At 42.8% G+C, this 23,348-nt stretch overlaps 1 protein-coding gene across 1 annotated transcript; it reads left to right on the plus strand.

The window, feature by feature from the left end:
- The first annotated feature begins 817 nt into the window (after positions 1-817).
- On the plus strand, positions 818-23,348 carry LOC133800087 (uncharacterized). Its single transcript, XM_062238061.1, has 3 exons — positions 818-1,231; positions 1,306-1,676; positions 23,240-23,348. The coding sequence occupies exons 1-3, from the start codon at positions 818-820 to the stop codon at positions 23,346-23,348; spliced, it is 894 nt and encodes a 297-aa protein (XP_062094045.1).

The following is a 23,348-nucleotide window of genomic DNA, read 5'->3' on the forward strand; positions in this document are numbered from 1 at the left end:
GAAACAGATCGCACTTTCCTGACTGACACTACTTTTATCTTGAACGTGGGGAAGTACCATCTGGAGTACTTTCTGACTACTGACATGGTCACGAACAACCTGGCCTACACATAAGGAGGTAAAATCTTTGCACCTCTGGTCGTTTATTTTTCTTAAATTTTTACCACATTTCCCTTAGATTTTTAGCGCCTTTCAGGCCCATGGTTTCGACCAAACCCTACTCCAGACAAGGAGGTCCAACCAGCCCTCTTGGCCAGCCTGACTGGCGTGAAAAAGAGCGTCAAGCATCTGGTTACAGAGGCCAACCTTAGGCTAGTCGGGCTTTTGGCCCCTCACTAGGATGTGAGGGAGTCAATAGCGGGAAGTGCCACTGGCGAGGAGATTCCTGAGCAGCACCCTGATGTGTCACAACCTCAAAGGAGGAGGACAACAGGAGTGACAATCAGGGAACCCTTCAGCACCCTGTGAGCTGCTGCTCCCCCCGCCCCACTGGGAAAGGGAAAAAAGAAAGCTACCAAACCTCTCGAGCCTCTCGATGAATCTTCGGATGAGAATGGTACTGATCTCTCGTTCTTAGATAGTTTGTTAACTCCCTGTCACTTGTTTGACGGGGACGACAATTTTAAGAACGCTCCCAATTTAGATTCAGACTTCTTCATGCCAGAGAGTGAGTGTAACACTAGTAAAGTATATAATGTAATGACCAGTAATGATAGCTCGGGTATTTTACTTACGATTTTCTTTGTCTCTTTTCCTGACATAACATACTCAGTCGTTTGTACTATCTCACTGTTCGTGCATTTGCTTTCTTGTAGACATGGAATCCAAAAACATGTTCGATATGTACTGTGCTCCTGAGGCTCCTGAAGCTCCTGCGAGCAGGCGGCATCAAGGGGAAAGCAGTAAAGCGCCTCTGGCCAAGAAAAATCGTACTGCAGACCCTCCAGCAAATGTACCCTCAACAAATGCAACACCACCTCCTTCTCCCCTCAAGCGGCGAACTCCGCCTGCTCCAGTTGGGTCGACACCTTCCCCACCAGCTCCAGCTGACCAGACTCAGCAGACTGCCCCTGCTTCCACAGGGGGTGACATATCGAGCCATGCCCTAAGATCAGCCAAGGACAGGATGGCAAAAAATTTGAAGCACAAACGTTGCCGAGAAGCGATGGCTAGGACAGAGACGATGGACGTCGATCAGATCTTAACCCGCGCTCTAAACGAGCTCTCAAGTGTAAGTTGTATTTTTCTATGGAGACTAAATCCTTTTATTTATTATAGTCAATTTAACTTTCGTGCTAATCGCAGGCAATGATAACCGTGACTGCCGGCCGTCTCCGCTCGGGCGCCATAACCGAACAGTCCAAGACTTTCGAGCAACGGCATGCTGAAGAACTCAAAGCTGCCAAAGAAAAATATGTTGAACAGCTTGAGGTGGCCCAAAAGACAAACGCATCACTACTCGAGGAGAAGAACAAGCTGGCTGAGGAGTTAAGGGAGAAGCAGACTGCTCTAGACAAGGCCGTCGAGCAAAGAGACCAGTTCAAGGAGTCTAACCGCATCAACTATCGCGAGGCTAAAAAACTTGAGGAGGACCTGATTGCGAGCAGACAGGAGACTACAAAGCTAGAAGGCCGGATCGAGGAACTTGAAAAAGCCAACGCCAGCAATTTGGAGAGGTACAAGAATGCCACGGTTAAGTGTTTCTAGGACTTCTGGAAACACAACCAAGAGGCCAACTTCAGCTATCTTCCCAAGCGCACGAGGCATACTGAGATAGCCCACTGCGCTGCTCGCCTGGCGGTAGAAGATAGAGCAAGGATACCTGCCTTGCCTGAAATCTCTTTGGCCACTAACGTGGAAGGGGCGGACGATGAAGCTACAAATGTCGTCGACCAGGACACCCCTCAAGATCCTCCTTCCTCGTAGTCTGATATTTTTCTTTTATTCTTTTAAATACTCAACCTACGGGTCGTGATGTAGAGACAATATATTTTTTTATTGCTGCGCGGGCAGCTACTTTTTCCTTTTATCAAACAATTACACCCGAGCAGTAATTGCTCGCGGTGTAAAAGGTCTCCATAAGATATTATAATATTTTCATTTTATTATAACATCTGTTCACATGACTGAACTTAGCATGGTACTTTGGTCTGATTTAACAAAGTACAAAATTTTGAAAAATACTCTAAGTACCCTAGCATGCTTTCACTTATTTTGCTCATGTGTTTACATACCTTTCGATATGCCTTACTTACTAGATGCCTTATATGCCCCCCAAGTGATTGAGGAGCTTTAGGTCCTTAGTCACTTGCCTTGACCAAAACCTATTCGAACATTACTGCTCAGAGCAAATAATTAAAACGATAATACAGTAAAACAACACACGTAATGAGCAAATACTTGTAATAAATACAATGATTGGCAAGAATGACTGGCTGCGCACAGTCCCTTATATTTCTCGTAATAAATGGACAAAACGTGTATGTACGAGTGATCAATAAGATCTTACACTTATAAGTGATTAGTCACATAAAATGACCAACCCTTTTTCATAACTTGTAAAAAGTAAAATTAATACAAGCCAACTCTTTAATAAGAATTGTTTATTGATAGTACTTGCGCAGGTGTTCTCCATTCCAATAGCGAGGAATGAGATCTCCATTTAAGCGAGCAAGTTTGTAGGTGCCTGGATGGAGGACTTCTTCAATCTAGTATGGTCCTTCCCAATTAGGTCCGAGCACTCTAGCAGCATGGTTGTGGGTATTTAGGAAAACTCTTCGAAGTACTAAATTTGCGATGTGGAACTTTCTTTCACGTACTTTAGAGTTGAAATACCGGGCGACTTTTTGCTGGTACGCAGCTACTCGAAGTTGGGCTTATTCACGTTTCTCATCGATCAAGTCAAGTGATTCCATCAATAGTTGGTTGTTAGAGCCTTGATTGTATGTTATCCTGCGATGCGAGGGTGGATCTAACTCAACAGGCAACATAGCCTCATACCCATAAGCTAAAGAGAATGGAGTATGGCCTGTTGCTATTCGGTGGGAAGTTCTGTACGACCAAAGGACTTTCGGCAATTGCTCTGGCCATGCACCCTTAGCCTCTTCCAGTCTTTTCTATCCTTTAGCGTTTTATTGACTGCTTCGACTTGTCCATTTTCTTGGGGATGAGCGACTGAAGAAAAGCTCTTGATAATCCCATGCCATTCGCAAAAGCCTATAAATAAATCACTATCAAACTATGTGTCGTTATCTGCAACGATTTTCCTTAGCAATCCATAGCGACAAACAATGTTTTTTTACCACAAAATCCAGCACCTTCTTGGTCGTTATGGTTGCGAGTGGCTCATCTTCAGCCCATTTAGTGAAGTAATCGATGGCAACCACAACATATTTGACGCCGCCCTTTCATGTGGGTAAAGATCTGATTAAGTCTATCCCCCACACAGCAAATGGCCACGGACTTTGCATCTGTTACCACTCATAAGGGGTTGCTCGCCGGATTTTTGAGAATCTCTGGCACTTGTCACACCTCCATACGAATTCCACCGAGTCTTCATTCATTGTTGGCCAGAAATACCCTGGCCTCAGGTTCTTCTTCGATAAACTTTGCCCCCCAATGTGGTCCCTGAAAAAGCCTTCGTGTACTTCTTTCATCAATTCTTTGGCCTTCCCTTTCGAAACACATCTGAGGAGTGGCATTGAGTATCCCCTTCGGTACAAGATTCCATCGACTAGGATGTACCTAACAGCCTGTCGATGAAGGGTCCTAGCTTTGTTTCTGTCCGTTGGTAACACGCCTTCCGTTAGATACTCTACGTATGGTGCCATCCTGTATCCACCACCTGGATCACCAGAGTGGTCTCCTCTGCTTGGATGCTTGGTACATATAGTCGTTCAACTGGCACTATGTTTAGAGTATCAACATCTTTTGCACTTGCTAGCTTGGCCAAAGCATCAGCGTTTGAATTCTTGTCACGAGGAACTTGCTGAAGGGTGTATCTGTCAAACTATGCTAATAGATCCTTTGTTTTGTTTAAGTAGGCAACCATCTTTAAACATCGGGCTTGGTACTCTCCCATGACTTGATTTACCACCAGCTGAGAGTCACTGTAGATGCCAAGTATCTTTATATTCATGTCCCTGGCTAATCGTAACCCAGCAAGCAACGCTTCATACTTAGCCTCATTTTTGGAAGCAGTGAAGTCGAACCTGATTGCACAGTGAAATCGATGCCCTTCAGGCGTAATCAGGATCACCCCCGCACCTGCATGATGCTCATTAGAAGAGCCGTCTATAAACAACTTCCATGAGGGAGGTTGGTTTTGAGATTCAGGCTCATCAGGCTTTTCAGTCTGCTCGCTATCTGTAAGTTCAGTGAACTCTGCAATGAAGTCAGCCAGAGCTTGTCCTTTTATCACTGCTTGTGGTAAATAAGAGATATCGAACTGCCCATTTCAACAATCTTCCCGTAGCCTCTGGCTTTTGCAGCACTTTTCGTAGAGGCTGGTCGGTCAAAACTGTGGTCGGGTGGGCTTGAAATTAAGGCCGCAGCTTCCTTGAGGTTAAAATTAAGCAATAGGCTAACTTTTCAATTGGTGGATATCGCAACTCCGCTCCAATTAGCCTTTTTCTTACATAATAAATGACCTTTTTGCACGCCTTCTTCTTCCCTTACTAAGACAGCACTAGCAACATATTCCGTAACGCCAAGTAGACAAACAAGGTTTCCTCATCGACCGGCTTTGATAGGATGGGTGGTTGCACCATGTGAGTCTTCAATGCTTGGAATGCCTTCTCGCACTCAAATTTCTTGTTGCCTCTAAGTAGATTAAAAAATGGAACGCACTTGTCCATTGATTTTGAAATAAATCTACTGAAAGCGGCAGTTCTTCCGGTCAAACTTTGAACATCCTCAATCTTTACTGGTGATTTCATATCGATCAGGGCTTTGATTTTCTCGAGATTGGCTTCAACTCCTCTCGAGTTAACTATAAATCCCAAGAACTTCCCTGATCCTACTCCGAAGGAGCATTTAAGGGGATTAAGCTTCATCTGATATTTGTTCAAGACGTTGAAGCACTCTTGCAAATTCTCTATATGCCCTTCTGCCTTCTTTGAATTTACCAGCATATCATTGACATAGACCTCCATGTTTGTCCCGATCAGCTCCTTGAACATGTGGTTTACTAGTTGCTGGTAAGTCGTACCAGCATTTTTCAAACCGAAGGGTATTTCTTTGTAACAGTAAAGCCCGGTATCAGTCCGAAAGCTAGTGTGATCCTCATCAGAGGGGTGCATACTAATCTGATTATATCTGGAGTATGCATCCATAAAAGAGAGAATCTCATGCCCTGCAATGGCATCGACCAGTTGGTCGATCTTAGGGAGTGGGAAACAATCCTTGGGGCAGGCTTTATTGAGGTCTGTGAAATCCACGCATGTTTGCCATTTGCCATTCGGCTTGGGAACTAGCACGGGATTAGAGACCCACGATGGATAAAATGCCACCCTGATGAACCCATTCTCCTTCAGCTTTTCAAATTCTTATTTTAAGGCCTTTGATATGTCTTTGTCGAGCACCCTTCTTTTCTGTTGCACCGGTGGAAAACTCTTGTCGATGTTCAGGACATGGCTGATGACTGCAGGGTCTATTCCAACCATGTCTTTGTGCGACTAGGCGAAGACTTCCTGGTTCCTCCTTAAAAACTCCACCAGTGCTTGTTTTGTTGTTGTCTCTAAGTTTTTACCGACTTTCACAACCCTGGTCGAATTTTCTTCATCAAGTTGGACCTCTTCAAGGTCCTCGATGGGCCCTATTTCTTCCTCAAAATTCCCAAAGCGAGGATTCAAGTCTCTATCCTCCCTTTGGGCAACGCCCTATTTGGTGGCATTATCACCTGACTGTGCCTGAGCATCAATTGCATTTGCAACTCCTTTCTGGGAACATCTCTCGACACACCTTTCTTTGCCTTGGTTATCGAGGTGTTGTAGCACTCCCTTGCCTCCCGCTGATTTCCCAAGACGCATCCTACCCCTGCGTCCGTTGGGAATTTCATGGCAAGGTGCCATATTAAAGTGACAGCTCGCAGGTCGACCAGAATTGGCCTCCCAATTACAGCATTGTATGCCGAAGGACAATCAACTACTATGAAAGTAGTGAGTAATGTCTTGTTAGCAAGTGCAGTACCTGCTGTAACTGGAAGCCTAATCGACCCAGTTGGGGAGAGCCCTTTGCCAGAAAACCATAGATGGTTTGGTTGCATGGCTCCAGGTCCTTGACGGACAGCTTCATTCCCTCCAGTGAAGACTTGTATAGGATGTTGACCGAGCTTCCTGTGTCAACCAACACCCTCTTCACCATCATGTTGGCAATTTGCACGTCCACGACCAGCAGATCAGAGTGCGGGAATCGTACGTGCTGGGAATCATCTTCAGAGAAGGTTATTAATTCCTCCTCTGTTCGAGCTTTCTTTGGTGCTCGATCCTCCACACTCATCATCTCGATGTCCTAGTCGTGGCGTAGGGTTCGAGCGTATCGTTCCCTTGCCTTCCCACTGTCCCCTGCAAGGTGTGGGCCTCCACAGATGGTGAGTAAAGTGCCTGCCAAAGGAGCTGGTTGTAGGGTGGCGAGCGTTGGCGTGCAGGTGCCTGCTCGTTGCCACTTTGAGCCTCTTGCTGGGATCCTCCTGCGGCTCGCACATATCTCCTTAGATGTCCCTGCCTAATCAGGAACTCAATCTCATCTTTCAACTGGTTACATTCATTTGTGTCGTGCCCGTAGTCGTTGTGAAAATGACAGAACTTCGTCGTATCTCTCTTGGAGATATCTTTCCTTATAGGTGCGGGTTATTTGTACGGCACGCTGGAGCTGGTTGCCTGGTAGACTTCCGCTCTGCTTTCGACAAGGGTCGTGTAATTGGTGAATCTCGGCTCATATCGACTGCCTTTGGGGCGTTTATTCTTAGAAGCTAAGGGTTCATTGTTCGCCCGTTTTCCACCATTCCTACCATTGCCATTCCCGTTGCCCTTGTCGTTGCCATTGGGTTTTTCTGACTCGTTGGTGGCTTTGGCGGGTTCTTCCTTCGGTCCCTTGTCTTTTTTTGGCAATTTCCCTTCATTGGCAATCGCGTCCTCGAGCTTGATATATCGATCAGCCCGATCCAAAAACTCCTGGGTACTTCTTACCCCATTCTTTCTGAGGCTACTCCAGAGGGGTGAATGGCGCCTAACCTCAGCAGTTAGAGCCATCATCTTACCTTCATCGCCCACTGTCTTGGTTCCAGTTGCTGCTCGCATGAAGCGTTGTATGTATTCTTTTAAGGGCTCTCCCTCCTTCTGGCGTATCTCGACCAGCTGGTTGGCTTTTGTGGGGTGTACGTGACCCGCGTAGAGTTTTCCGTAAAACTCCTTTACAAACATATCCCAAGATACTATACTAGTAGGAGGGAACTTAAAGAACCACTCCTGGGCGGTGTCAGACAGTGTCGCTGGGAAGATCCAGTAGCGGGCATCTTCCAACACTTTCTGCATATCCATTTGTATCTCAAACTTATTAATGTGAGATATTGGGTCTCTGTACCCGTCAAAGTTCGGCAGTGTTGGCATCTTGAACTTACTAGGGGTTTCAGCCGCAGCAATCCTCTATACAAAGGGAGTGCCCCTCCTCCTATCGTACTCAATATGGGACGTTCATACTCCGACCAGCTATTGTACCACCTGGTTCAGAGCATCAATCTGAGCCTGAATGGCTTCTGGGACTGCTGGGGCAACCGATGTTGGGGGAGCGTACTCGTCGTGCCTCTCACGGTGGTTGTTAAGTACATCCCTTAAACCATCATCCCGGCGTCTCTGCTCACTAACTCCTAGCTGATTAAAGATGTTCTGCTGCCTTGGTTGCCCCCCAGCGATATGGCTAGCTGGTCTTCTCTAGGTGGGGGGCTTCTGCCTCCACCTCTTTCCTCATTTCTCCGACCAGCATTTCCTCTGTCGGAATCGTCTTCATTATAGTCATGGCCATCTCTAAATTGTGGCTGACTACAGCGTGACCGGCTGTTCACGCTATTTCCTCCTCGGGCTGGCATCTCCCGAGTATCAGGGGGAGGCCTGTGCTAGTCATTGGGTCCCCATGCATTGCTATGTCATGGGGGGGCCCTGACTGCAGAGCCTGACTCGATGTTCCTTTTGTTGTCAGAAGGACGCTGTCCCCTGCTCGGTAGATTCGGCTCTTCATCCCTTGGGCTTCTAGGGCAGCAGGGCGGTTGCCTGGCCCTATTCTGCCTCAGGCGCTGGGGATTGCCTCGACCAGCCTGAGATGGAGGCTGCTGCTCAGGATCCCTAGGTGGGATATCATCCTGAGCCACAGGCGGCTGCTCTGGCCTTTGAGGGCTTGCTGGCTGGAGCGGAGGGATAGGATTGGGACCTCTTTGAGGTGGCGCATTCGGCGGCTGATCTAGCTGGGAGGCTGGCCCAGCCTGACTCCGAGCCAATTGGATGGCTGCTTCAAGAGCGGCCATGGCATCCCTCTACCAATGATCCATGTTTGCCTTCCGCTCACTCAGCTCCTGACACTGGCGTTCTATTTCTCTTTGCTGCAACGCCATTGTCTCCGCAGCATTCTCCTGATTGGCCCTCAGATTAGCCAACTCATCCTGCAACACCCCTAGCGTTGCCCTCAGCGTTTCAGAATCTAACTCCTCCTCTTCAAACTCCAAATGTGGTTCATTCTCAGCCACATTTAGGGGAGGAGGTTGGGATGGTCCAGCGCCAGCGGCCTATCCAGTCTTCTTGGATGTTTTCGCCATTAGATTTTCTTACAGTTTTTTATCAAACTCTCAATGAAAGCACCAGAATGTTGACCCTTGATTTGGCCAACGATACGGAGTCAAATATACGACAGAAGATGAGATGACAATTATGATTTTAACCTAATGGTAAAGAAGAAAACACCAACGATTTATAGTGGTTCGGCCCCAAAGAATGGAAATGACCTACATCCACTTAGTGTTGTTATTAATATTGAATCTTAAAGCCGTGATCAAAGAACTAGGGTTCTTGAGTTCACAAACTTTGGGATATTACAATAAAACGATGGATAATCACACTATAGTTTTCTCACTCAATACTCAGGAAAAAGATTCAGAGATCAAAAGTCATTTCCTTGAGTTATTTCATGCATATTTATAGGCTCAAGGAGGGTTACATGGGCCAATGGGCCTTAACTTTCCTTAATAACTGCATATCAAGGTAATAAAGAGGAAATATTTAATGCAATTATTATAGGATTACAATCTTAGAAGTAAATAAATCAAATTATACGACCAGCCTGATCGTATCTAATAGTTAAGCTTGATGAAGTGATGTGCCTCTGGTTGATAGTCGAACAGCACTTCCGCCACATGCAGACCACATGTGAAAAATCCTTGCCACGTCATTAGCAGCCATTTTTTGGGTAAACATTTACCCAAATTATAATAATCTCAAATATATCTCTTAAACTCCCAAAAATACCCCCAAGCTCCCCCGAGCCGGGTATAAATCCCCATTGTGACTATTTCGCCAAATCGTTCACTATGACCGCCTCGAGCCACATGCTGCAAATATATCCACATAATAATGTGGTCTCAACAATTTATCGCAAATAATCACATTTATACCCTCAACGGGCCAAAATTACAAATGTGCCCCTATAAGCTAAACATGGCCTACATGCATACTAATACTCATAATCATGCATTTCACATATCCATATAACCATATAAGCATGCTTATCACATAATCATGCATTTAATCATTTAAATCGCACATAAACCAATTATGCCCTCCCAGCACACTAATCAATGCCCTTAAGCCTTATTAGTAATTTTGGGTCATTACAGTTACGACTTATGCTCAGGTAGTGGAGAAGGCCCTTACTGCTGAGAGTGCAGAGAAACAAGATTTGGCGTGAGAGTACCGCTAGACAATATACAAGGAGGTGGTACCTCCATTTGCGGGATATGGTAGGGCCGGAGGCCCTAGCGACCGGAAGAGGAAGACCCCCTATACTTCCACAGTTTTTAGCCCAGACAGGAGGGCTCGGGGGATTCAGGTTGACCTCCAGGGTAGCAACTAGATTAGGAGGATTTATGGGGAATGTTTCAGATGTAGGAGACGCCATCTGGGAGAATGTTGAGCAAAGGCATGCTTTTTTATGTGGAGTAGTTGAGCACCTGAGGAAGGATTGCCTGAGATCGAAGAGGGACCAAGGAAGGTGAATAAATTAACTCTAGCTCGAGTGTTCACCTTAACGCAGTCAGAGGTTGAGGCTATTCCCTCAGTAGTGGTAGGTTAGATTTCTAGTTTTGGTTCTTCTTACACTATGCTAATTGATTCTGGTGCTACACATTCTTTTGTATCTAGTAAAGTGATACACAGATTGTGTAGACCATGTGACTTCTATGTTATGGGGTTTGGGACTTTGTTGCCTACTGGGGAATTGGTAATCTCTTGGAGATGGGTCAGATCATTACCAGTAGAGGTTGATAGTAGAGAGTTGTCAGTAGACCTGTTTGAGCTAGCTATAGAGGATTTTGATATGATTCTAGGCATGGATTGGTTAGCCAAGTATGGGGCAACCATAGATTGTAAGAGGAGGATGGTGACCTTTGAGCCCGAGGGAGAGGACACGTTTGTGTTTGTGGGTATTGTGTACGGACCCTGCATTCCTATGATATCATCATTGAGGGTTGAAGACCTATATCGAGGTGGTTGCATAGGATTCCTAGCTAGTGTGGTAGATACCACTAAGGTTGTACCCATTGGACCTGAAGAGACTAGATTGGTTTGTGAATTTTTAGATGTGTTCCCAGATGACCTACCGAGGTTATCACCGCACCGAGAGACTGAATTTGTTATTGAGTTGGCACCGAGGATGGAACCAGTGTCTAGGGCACCGTATAGAATGGCCTTAACAAAACTGAAATAATTGAAGGTACAGTTACAAAAGCTACTTGATTTGGGGTTTATCAGGCCTAGCTTCTCACCGTGGGGTGCGCCGGTCTTGCTTGTAAAGAAGAAGGATGGGTCACTGAGGATGTGTATTGATTATAGAGAACTTAATAAGTTGACCATCAAGAACAAGTATCCACTGGCAAGAATTGATGACTTATTTGATCAGTTGTAGGGCAAGACAGTGTTTTCATTAATTGATCTTCGATCTGATTATCATTAACTGAGGATCAAGGAGGAGGATATTTCGAAGATAGATTTTCGCACAAGGTATGGGCATTATGAGTTTTTAGTCATGTCATTTGGATAAACTAATGCCCCAGCAACATTTTTAGATCTGAAGAACAAAGTGTTCAAGGATTATTTGGATAGATTTGTAATTGTATTCATCGATGACATCTTGGTTTATTCTCAATCAGAAGCAGAGCATGAGCAACATCTCTGGTTGGTATTACAGAGGTTGAGGGAGCACCGATTGTATGCCAAGTTCAAGAAGTGTAAGTTCTGGTTACCTCAGGTGACCTTTCTTAGTGACATTGTCAGCAAGGATGAGATTAAGGTGGATCCGGGCAAGATTGAGGCAGTTAGGGATTGGCCAAGGCCAAGGAGTGCTTCAGAGATCAGAATTTTTCTTCGGTTGGCAGGGTATTATCGGTGTTTTGTATAAGGGTTCTCAAGAATTGTTACACCATTGACAGAGTTGACACGCAAGAACTTGAAGTTTGTATGGTCAGACAGATGTGAGAATAACTTCCAAGAGTTGAAGCAGTGATTGATCACTGCTCCGGTACTAAGTCTTCCGTTAGATCAGGAGAAGTTTGTGGTATATTGTGGTGCATTGAGATAGGGGTTAGGCTATGTTCTTATAGAGGTTGGGAAGGCAATTGCATATGCATCATGATAGTTAAAGGAGTATGAACAGCGATTCCCTACTCTTACTTGGAGTTGGCAGCAGTGGTATTTGCACTGAAGGTGTGACGACACTATTTATATGGAGAGAAGTGCGAGATTTACACCAGTCACAAGAGTTTTAAGTACTTCTATACTCAAAAGGATTTGAATATGAGACAGAGGCATTGGCTAGAATTGATAAAGGATTAGGACTATGAAATCTTCTACCATTTAGGGAAAGCCAATGTGGTGGCAGACGCCTTAAGTCGAAGAGGTCCTCGACAGTTATTCAGTTTAAATCAGATATCGAAAGAGTTGGCAGAGGATATGACTAGAGCAGGAATAAAGTTGGTGGTGGTCTAGCTAGCCAACATCACATTGTAGCCTACTCTCTTAGAGAGGATAAGGGAGGGGGGGGGGGGGGGGGCAGTTGAGAAATCCCCAATTGATGAAGCACAGAGGGGTCATCCTAGCTAGAGTGACTAAGGACTATATTGTTTCAGAGATGGATCTACTGAGATACAAGGCTCGAATTTGTGTTCCGATGGACGCTGGTATCAGACGGGAGATTCTAGATGAATCTCATACTACACCATATTCACTACATCCAGGCACCACAAAGATGTATCAGGATCTGAAATCTTTATATTGGTGGCCTGAGATGAAGAAATATGTGATTGAATATGTGGCTAAGTGTCTGATGTGTTAACAAGTGAAGGTTGAACACCAGAGACCAGCAGGGATATTATAGCCTTTGGGCATCCCTAAGTGGAAATGGGAGGACATCACCATGGACTTTGTGGTTGGGTTTCCCAAGACAGTGGGTCAGCATGATTCAGTATGGGTAATTGTGGATAGGTACACCAAATCAACTCACTTCCTACTTGTGAGGATAAATTTTACAGTAGATCAGTATGCTGAGTTGTATGTCTCCATGAGGCTTCGAAGTCTATAGTATCGGATTGGGACCCAACCTTTACTTCCAAGTTTTGGGGGAGCCTGCAGAAGGCTATGGGCACTCAATTGAAGTTTAGTACAACATATCATCCTCAGAGTGATGGATAATCTGGGAGGGCAATTCAGATACTAGAGGACATGCTTAGTGCATGTGTATTGGACTTTGAATGGTCCTGGAGTAAATATTTACCTTTGATTGAATTTTCCTACGATAACAGCTATCAGTCAACAATTGGAGTGGCTCCATACGAGATGTTGTATGGTAGGAAATGTAGATCATCCGTTCATTGGGATGAAATGGGTAAAAGGAAATATATGGGTCCTGAAGTAGTTCAGAGGACCAATGAGGCTATTGAGAAGATTAGAGCTCGGATGCTCGCCTCGCAGATTAGACAATGGAGCTACGCTGATCCTAAGCGTAGGGATATAGAGTTCCAAGTTGGGGACTATGTTTTTCTTCGAGTTTCATCTTTGAAAGGAGTAAGATGATTTGGGAAGAAGGGCAAGTTGAGCCTTAGGTTTGTGGGACCTTTTGAGATCTGGGAGAGGTTTGGACAGGTAGTTGTTGCGAAAACTAAAGCTACGCAAGTATATGTAATCGCAATGTAGTAATATTCGGTAAATCCGATTCTCATCCCACGAAGACTGAATTATCAATTACCAATAATTAATTTCTAATCTCTATTTCGTTAAGAAAAGATCAAATTATAGAAATAACTAAACAAATTAAATAAAATAAATATCAAGAACATAAAAGGACTCAACGATAAAAATTCTAATTCAATGGATAAAATATAGGGTTGTTAATTTCATCAACTATCCACCTATGCTTTTTTAATACAAATTCCAAAATTTCTATCTCTATCGTGATAACAAATTGCAAATGCAAATTATATTCTTATTAGGACATATAACTCTCTATAATAAGCAAAATTTCTACATCTCTGTGATAAATTAAACAAATTGCAGGCATTAAACACGTAATCCCTAGGCTACACAAATCATACAAGTACTATTTTCCAATACAAATCTTTGATTATTTGAATAAAGCATATTTATCCTTCACTTTTCAGATTTTAGGTTAAACCCATATAAATCATGCAATTGGTAGCAAAGCAATCACAAGCTTTAAACACAAATAAAATAATTCACGATATAGACAAGAAATTCATAAAACTGCATTAGATAATCATAAGGTTTCAAGAAGAATCCATTAACTTCCTAAAAAGATAATTAGTTCATACTGACCATAAATGAATCCATAAAACTAGTTATAAACATCACTATAGCAGAAAGTAAAAGAAGAAGAGAAGAAAAACTATGATAAATATTAGGTCTTCAATCCTTTGCCTCTGTTGAGAATTTTCTTGAGTATCTAGGGTTCCCCCCTTCAAAATTCGACATAATGATGCTTATATAGTTTCCCTATGTGTTTTATGTGAAATACCACTTTTTCCCTTGCTAAAAATTCCTTTTTCTGCACTCACAACATCATGCGTCATGGCTCAAGAAAGAAGCGTCGCAACCCGTGTACGAAATTGAAAATACGTCTCGCCTTTACCTCGACGAGCATCGCGACCCTTAATATATTGTGTCGCGTGTAACGTCCTCTTAATCCAGGACTGTTACACTGTGTACTTTAAATAGTGCCAGACTTGATAATCAAGTCATTTGATTATAAACGTGTAACTAAGGTTAACGTCAAGGGTTAGGGTTAAAAATTTTGGTCAAAGAAACTGTTGAATTTTCATTTAAAAGCTTCATACATACATGGGATCCCAAAATTTTACAAACAAATGTTTAAAATGGGTGTAAACAAATCAAAAGTTACAACCAGCCGACCTAAGCGGCAAAATAAAGAATACAGCCCTAGTTCCTCTGAGATACCCTCGATCGTGGTGGACAAGCAGCCGCATAAGTACACGTCGCCGTCGAAGCTCTCTAACTCATGGCTGGTCTAGCTTTCCTTTTCCATTACCTGCACCACATAGCACCTGTGAGTTAAGGCTCAGTAAGAAAACTCAAACATGTGCATAAACAAATACAAGATCCAGATACATATCTAACATGCCCAACAGTAATAACCTACTCAAGCATGCATACAATTACAAATAAATGATCATTCTGGGGCCCGATGCCCTAAATAGATGATCATAGAGTCAACCCGGGGCCCCATGCCCTAGCTATGGGACCATAGAGTCACCTGGGGCCCTTGCCCTTATCTCTGAATAACTATCCATAGAGCTAGCCAAGCCCTTTGTTTTCCAACGACCATAGGGTCGGCCAACATAATAGTATGATCCTGATTGGGCCTAAGCCTCTCGACCAGCGCGCAGCGCGCTACTGCAGCCCTTGACTAATAAGTCAAGGATTTAATCAGACATTCAGATACATATACAAATACAAATACAGATAAGCATACTTTAGACAACACAAGTATGCATACATATAATTCATGGTATCTTAACTAATCAAGCATAAAGACAGTAATAACCATATTCCTTAACGGGGTTGAGCCCTACCTATGCAACAAGGAAAGCATTCATTAAACAATTATCCAGACATAGAGCATTCAAGCATAACCTAATTCACATTCATTCTCAGGGGTAGAGCCCTATTCATAATTATAATCAACAATCGGGCCAAGCCCTAATCACATATACCACGTATTGAGTGCAATTTTCTTACCTTAGATCCGAGTGTAAAGCGTATTAAGAACGTCCCTTGAGCACGATCCTGGTTCCGAGCCCCTAGTAATAACCCAGTCACAACCAATAGAGAATCTCGTTAAAATAGGGATTAAAGGCTTCCGGACCAAGTCCTAGCCTCTGAGACATCGAATTCTACTAAACCGGGTAGTAGGATCGATCACGAGCCCTTAAGTTTGAGTTTCCTCGCTCAAGAACCCTCCTAGGGCTCCAAAACCCTTAAGAGTCACGGCTCAAAACAAATGAGTCGTGGCCCACCCCAATTCAGAGAGCTGAAGCTCTCCCCTGCTTCAACCTGCGTCCCGGCACTCCCTAGCAAGCGTCACGGCTCAAATGGTTTGAAGGCACCAGCTTCTTCAAACATTCATGAAAGTCGTGGTGCCCCAAGAACAGGGTCGTGATTCAACATGAAGACCCTATTTTTTCTCCATTTCTTCAAGTCAAATCCTTCCAAAAACCTATCCCAACATAGCTAAAACTCAAAAGTAAAACCCTCAATCAATTCAGTAACTCAAGTCCAACAAAACTCAAGCAAAAGCTTGGCCAAAACCCTTTCAAATCCCAAAATCAAAGCTGAGTTTTCTAAACTCCAAAACTCAACTGAAAATCAGAAAACACAAAGAGTTAAGGCAAGAAATTGTTACCTCTATTGCCCCAATCGATGTGAAGTCTTTCCCCAAGCAATCTCGAGCCTAAGCTAGCCTTGATTCTCCTTAAATCATAAGAATTCTCAAGAAATTTGAGAAAGAAAATGTGTAGCCGAGAGAGAGAAAAGGGAGAACGTGTTTATCTATTTTTTTTTTTTTTGTTTGTGTAATTGTGATGTTACTTAGACTCTAAGTAACTCTAAGTAAATCCCAAGGCTCAAGGTCCCAGAAACGTCCCCAAGGGAAAAATGGTCAAAACTCCTGGAATTCCCTCCTAATCTCACTAATACCAAATATATCCTCTAATATTCATTCTCGTTACCTTATAACTCGGTAATGGACTAGATACCCAAAATGCTCTTGACTCACTCCGAGTTGGGTATTAGGTCCCATTGTGACTTTCCCGCTAACTTGCTCCTTAGGATCGTCTCGTACCGAGTAACTCAAATATACCCACATAATAATGTGGTCTCACACATATATCACATATATCGCATATATGCCAAATATACTCATAACGGACCAAATTACAAAAATTGCCCTTCTAATAAGAAACGGGACCACATGCATATTTAATACACCTAAACATGCATATTTAGTCATATCATCATATAATTCACATAATCACATAATTACACGCATACACGTCACATAATCATATAATTCCCATAAATCTCCATCCTAACCCCCTAATCCTTATTAGGTAATTTGGGACGTTACATCCCAGCTCAAAATACCCAAACAATAGCGCCACGACTCGAAAGTCCAGCATCGCAGCCCTCTTCAATCCTAGATTTTTGCCTTCTCTGTCCACCATAGCGACGCGACCTCTATAAGAAGTATTGACGGTGAGAACTCGTCAACGAAATTAAGTTAGAAAAAATCAAAGTATGTAGCTTAAAACTGAAAAACTTCACTGATCTAATAAGAAGCTTAGAAGATAGTTGCAGAAAGAAAAAATGGAGAAAATAACTTGTATTTCTCTTGGTGTAAAGCTACAGTGTTTTTTCAACCCCCCCCCCCCCCCCCCAAAAAAAAGTTGAAGTGGGTTCCCTTTATAGTGGGCTCTAATGGCCCCTAATACATTGTGGTCCAGGGGACCAGATTGTACACAAGTACATTGTCAGGAGAGTGGTATCAGGTGTAGTGGTGTCGGCCCCAGTACACGATCAGAGTCTGTGGGAGCACCTCCACTTTAGTACTCGATTGTGCCTCCACTACTCTCCTAGTACGAGTGTCAGAGATTAGCTGGTGAGGACCACAACAGGTACCTCACTCATACCACCACTATTTTTTTGGCGTGGGTGTTATCCTTGTATCCTGACACCTCTTGATTGGTACATGCATTCCGTACCTATACGTGTACCCTGCACCTAAAGGATGTTTTCACTTTCTGAAGATGTGCATGTTGATCTAGCCTCTTTATATCTTTCTTGGTGTCAGATTACTTATTGATTGGAAAGGATGCATATGGGAGGTAAGCTTTGCTGGTGACACTTACCCTAATAAGTAGGGTAGGGCCTCGTCAGGGAGGTGCATGTTTCAAAAAGGCTCGTGAGACAATGACTTTGCAGGTTGGATTAAAGGGGCGAGAAGGTCCCGCGGGGTGCCCAAGCATGAGGCCAACTCACAGCTGAGCTTGGGTGCGAGGCCGTCTCGCAAGGTCTTAGGCATGAGGCTATGCAGGGAGCGCCCCTCCTAGGCACGAGACGCCTCCTCTCGCGAGGCGTGAGGCCATCTAGGGCAGGCACCCGAGATGACTCCTCTCGCGAGGCGTGAGGCCATCTGGGGCAGGCACGCAAGATGCCTCCTCTTGCAAGGCGCGAGGCCATCTGGGGCAAGTGCGTGGGACGCCTCCTCTCGCGAGGCGTGAGGCCATCTGGGGCAGGCACGTGACATGCCTCCTCCGCGAGGCACGAGGCCATCTAGGGCAGGTGCGCAAGACGCCTCCTCTCGCGAGGCACAAGGCCATCTGGGGCAAGCACGCGAGACGCCTCCTCTCGTGAGGTGCGAGGCCATCTGGGGCAGGCGCATGAGATGCCTCCTGAAGTGAGGTGCCTCCTTCTCCCCGAGGATGTTTGAGAGGTACGAGGTGGGGGTCTTTCATTAGCGTGAAGTTTTAGCATCGACGGGAAGCACTGCGACCCCTATAGGAAGCGTCGCGGCTCAAATTCCCTCTTCTCCAAAAGTCAACATTTTAAGCTCTAAAATCTCGTTGAAGGTCAAAATCAATCCAGCAGAGATCACCTAACTTTGGTTTCTCTAATTTAGGCATTCATGCTCAAAATCCTAAGATATCACCATAATTTGGTCCATTTCTCTATTTTAAAAAAAAAATTGAAACACTAGCAAACAAAAGCAACAAAAGTGTAACGCCCTACTTCCTTAGAGCCGTTACTAAGTGAGTTTAAAATGTGCATTTAACTCGCTAATCAAGGTTTTAAGACAAACGTGTAATTAAACCATAAACACAGTCATAAACTTTGAAAATAATTCCATTTACTGAAAATCATAAAATGTTTAACATTTGGGATCCCGAAACATCGTTTAGAAATGTTTACAACACATAAATACAAGCAGAGTCGACTAGATGACAAAATCTAAGTTTAGTACAATCATCTCCCAAAATACCCCTGGCCGTGGCAGCCAGGCAGGTCAAACATGTACGCGCCGCTTCACGCTCTCCGTACTCATGGTTGGTCGAATTTTCCCTTGCCCTTACCTGCACCATAGAGCACCCGTGAGTCGAAGCCCAGCAAGAAAACCCTCACAAGCAGATAACATATGCATATCAAACACTTAGCATATAAACAGGTCGTCCCAGGCACTTTACCATGCCCTGGGTTTGCGGTCCACACCGTGAGGATATCCCAGGTATCCTTTAGGGTCTCGCCCTGGCAACTTGCACTCTGCGTGCTAAACGTTGCCCTCGGCCCCTTGCCGCACTCGGCCTTGCACTCCACATGCTTAACGCCATTCCCGCCCTTGCCAATCTCGGCCTGCGCCGTTCCCGGCTCTTGTCAAACATTTACACATATGCATACATAGCATAGTAAAGCAAATACTAAACATGAACAAACTCAATAAAAGGGCTACGCCCTGCAACACAATCATATAGGGTCCTGCCCTGCATACAAGCTCCACGGGAATAGTAGTTTTCTTACCTGTGTCCCAAGCTTTTCAAGCACCGATGTCCCAAGCACAGTCCCTTAATCTGAGCCTCGCTGAAACCCTAGTCACAACGCATTAACAATATTCATCCATCAAGTTCCAATCCATTTAATAACTTCGAGCCATAATTCTAACCTCCGAGACCTTGAATTATATCAATCTGGGTGATAAAATCCATCTGGAGCCTTAACCTTTGAGTTCCCAAGCTTAAACACACTTTAAAGCTCAAAATTGCACTAAGAGTTACGACCCCATAAGGCCATGCCGCGACCCGCCTCCAGAACAGAGAGCAACCCCAAATTAGAGCAGGCGCCCTGCGGCCCTAGCTAGGGCATGTCGCAGCCCGCCTCTCTTCCAAGCCACCAACATGCTTCAGAGGGTCGCGGCTCAGCAGGAACAATGCCACGGCCCGACCCTTCGAACCCAGAAAAATCCTCCATTGATACCACGAAAACCCAACCAATTTATCCCAAAATCAACCTAACAATCCCACTCAATCATCACAACATCTCCAGAGAAATCCTAGCAGCAAAACCCAACAAAACTAATCCCAAAACTTATACCCAAACAGTCAAGAGAAATTCACCATTTTACTTACATGCAAACTCTGAAAATATCAGCAGAAAATGAATATAGTTCATCAAGATAAAGGCTTACCTTTGCTTAATTAAATCATGAGCTAATCTTCTAATTTCCAAGCTTCAATTCCCCAAAGCTCCAGCCTTGAATTCTGAGTTTTCCTAGCTTAATCTCCTCAAAGTTTCCCTAGATATGGTTTAGAGAAAGAAAGAGAGAAGGAAGAGGTTTGGGTCGGTTTCTCCAAGTTTCTAAGTGTTTCCTCTGTTTTGTTTTATTTAACTTAAGTCTTTAAGGTTACCTCAAGGCTCGGGGTGCCAAAAACGTCCCCGAGGGAAAAATGGTAAATTTCCCCAATATTCCCTCCTAAACATTCTAACCTCAAATATATCTCCAAATATTTATTTCCATAACCCGATAACCCCATAAAACATCTAATACCCGGAATACCCCTCGACTCGTCCCGAGTCAGATATTCAACCCCGTTGTGACTTCCTGGCTAACGGCTCCCTAGGATTGCCCCGGATCGTGCTACACAGATATATCATAAGCATATCACATTTATCACATTTATGCCCTCAACGGGCTAAAATTACAAACATGCCCCTAATATCCAAACGGAGCCCACATGCATATTTAATTCAACTAAACATGCATCTCTAATCACATATTCACATAAATTCACATATTATAACCATAAATCACCTATTGCCCTCCAGGCACGCTAATCAAGGCCCTAAGCCTTATTAGCAAATTTGGGTCGTTACAAAAAGTGTCATACTACACAAACATAGCTAAATAAGCACAAAAGTTCCCTAAAATAACTCCCCCAAAACACTATAAAAGCTAACCTATCAGTAGCCTATAGGTTGGCTTTACCCCCATCACTGCCAGGGGTTCATAATGTATTCTATATTTCGATGATTTGAAAGTATGTGTTAGATGCAACTCGTGTGTTGAGTTATCAGGATCTGGAGCAACAGACATATTTATCCTATGGGGATCAGTCAGTAAAGATCCTGGATAAAAAAGACAAAGTGAGAAACAAGACTATTCCTCTGGTAAAAGCGCTATGGAGGAACAGCAAGGTTGAGGAAGAGACCTGAGAGTTAGAGTCAGACATGCGGGATTAATATCCCAAGCAGTTCAAGTAAATTTTGAGGACGAAATTTCTATTAGGCGGGGATAGTTGTTGTTGGGGTTTTATGCCCTAATTAAATCTCAATTTCTTTGTAATCTCATTTATTATCAATAAAAGAATATAAATCATTTTTTGACTTGGTCAATCACTTTGCTCACATGTTTTATTTTCATGATTATTTGTTTAATATAAACTTCTATTAAATCTCGAGCATATAGTTAATCGTATTTATAGTGACGTAATCACATTGGAATATAAATATGATTATATGTTCAAATATAAGTTAGTCCTAAGATTAGTCAATGCGTGGGATTTACACTGACTTGCCAATCAACGATATGATCTACTTACACATTGTAGTGTTATGTTCTTTCCAGAACATTAGCAAAGTAAATAAGATCGGATGTATTTGTTACATCGGATTGGACCAATATTGACAGTAGATAGGATAAGTAAACATACTGTTATTATCTACTCTAGTCATATCATATAGTTGACCATAGATCAATTCAATCTCAATTCTGAGTGGTTAGTATTCTAACTGATTGTATTATTTGACTTCTTTGACTTGTTCGTTACCAGCTTACCCTACTGACTAGCCCATACTTACATCTTGAGAACTCAGTAGTATAATTGAGTGGGAGTATTAATCATAGATATGAACATCTATAACTTCTTATGAAGAAGTGAAACGATGGTTTCCTTTTAGTTTGGTTCAAGGTGCTAAATGATAGAGATCTCATTTCAGTAATTAGTATTAGTTTACTGAAATATCATTTACAATGAACTAAGTGTTTTAAGGATAAAATACAATGAGGGGTAAAATGGTATTTTAGTCCCATCTCATTGTAGACCGTCTATAGAGGATTGAGTGACAATTATGGTTGTAACAAAGGATAATTAATAACATATCTATATTGCTTATAGAGTGTTCTATTCAAGAGTGCAATTCCAAGTCTTTAGTGGAGTCACGAGGAATTAATAAGTTAGTAAATTTATTTGTTAGATTTATGATAACAAATTGGAGATTGATTTAATATGGGTCCCCACTGTACCTTGGATAAATTCATCTAGATAGTCGAATTAATTGATTTAATTATCAATTAGAATTATCAAAGTTGATCAGGTCAATTTTGGATAGTTTCACATAGTTACACAATTTAGAGAAGAAAAGAGAAATTAGGGTAGATTTATTAATTAAGAAAAATTGGTATCTAAATTAATAAATAAGTTTAAATCAAGGTTTAAATTATAAATAATTAATTTGATAAAGGATTTGAATAATTATTTAATTAATTAAATCAATAGAAAATAATACAGGCATTGATTTTAAGTCCAATGGGCTTATAATTAAATGGAAAATTTCACGGGCCTAAAGCCCATGATAATTTCGACCCTAGGGCTGATATTATCTAATTTTTTATTGATTCTTTAATTAAATCAAATGACCTAATTTAGTCTATAAAAGGAATACTAAGAGAGAGTTGAAAACATAAATTGAATCACAAGTTTCTGAGAAGATCAGAAAATCTATTAGGTTTTAGATTCTCCCTAACGCAGAAGTCATTTTCTGAGCCTCAATTTTTCTCTTCTATTCTTCTCTCTCTGTGTCTATCTCATGTGTTGAGAATTGGTCACCCTAGTCTAGGTGATTCTAAGGATACTTTGGAAGGCTTTGAAGAAAATTGAAGAACGGTTTAATTTCTTGGAAATACTCTACGACAGAAATGATACAAGGGTTAGATAAACTGAAGGAATGACTCATTCATTCCGCTGCGTATAATGTAAGTGTCCTTATCATTATTTCTCTTTGAATTAAATTTTAGAAACATGTTCTATGTTGTCTCATATTAACTTGTTTAATATTAGATCTACATGAAAATAAATAAAGATCCTGTATAAGTTTCCCAACAACTAGCCTCAGAGCATTTGGTAATCTTTATTTTCATGCATGAACATGGTAAAATTGAATTATTTGATGTGTTGAGTAATTGGGTAAACTACTAGTCATTAAGACTACTATGAAAGAAAAGTAAGGAAGTCATTTTCTTGACTTGGCTTGCGTGCATTATACCTAAACCCTTTTTAAAGAACTTTATTTCAATCTCAACAAAGAAACTAATGCAAAACTCTTTGCTTGTTATCCTCTTACTCTTTTAGCCTACCTTGTGGAGGTCTCTCGGGTGTCTACGGTAGATCTGATCAGTCTCGTGATGAAGAGAAAGATTTTCCGATCTTCCACTTAGAAAGGGATCGTCACGACAACTAA

Source organism: Humulus lupulus, chromosome 9, assembly GCF_963169125.1.
Source record: "Humulus lupulus chromosome 9, drHumLupu1.1, whole genome shotgun sequence".
Classification (NCBI taxonomy): Eukaryota; Viridiplantae; Streptophyta; class Magnoliopsida; order Rosales; family Cannabaceae; genus Humulus; species Humulus lupulus.

Excerpts from the sequence above, each read along its gene's own strand:
- LOC133800087 (XM_062238061.1), top strand. The coding sequence starts at position 818 with ATGGAATCCAAAAACATGTTCGATATGTACTGTGCTCCTGAGGCTCCT. Across the intron at positions 1,232-1,305 it reads CTCTAAACGAGCTCTCAAGT|GCAATGATAACCGTGACTGC; the intron begins GTAAGTTGTATT and ends TGCTAATCGCAG. Across the intron at positions 1,677-23,239 it reads AACGCCAGCAATTTGGAGAG|CCTACCTTGTGGAGGTCTCT; the intron begins GTACAAGAATGC and ends TTACTCTTTTAG.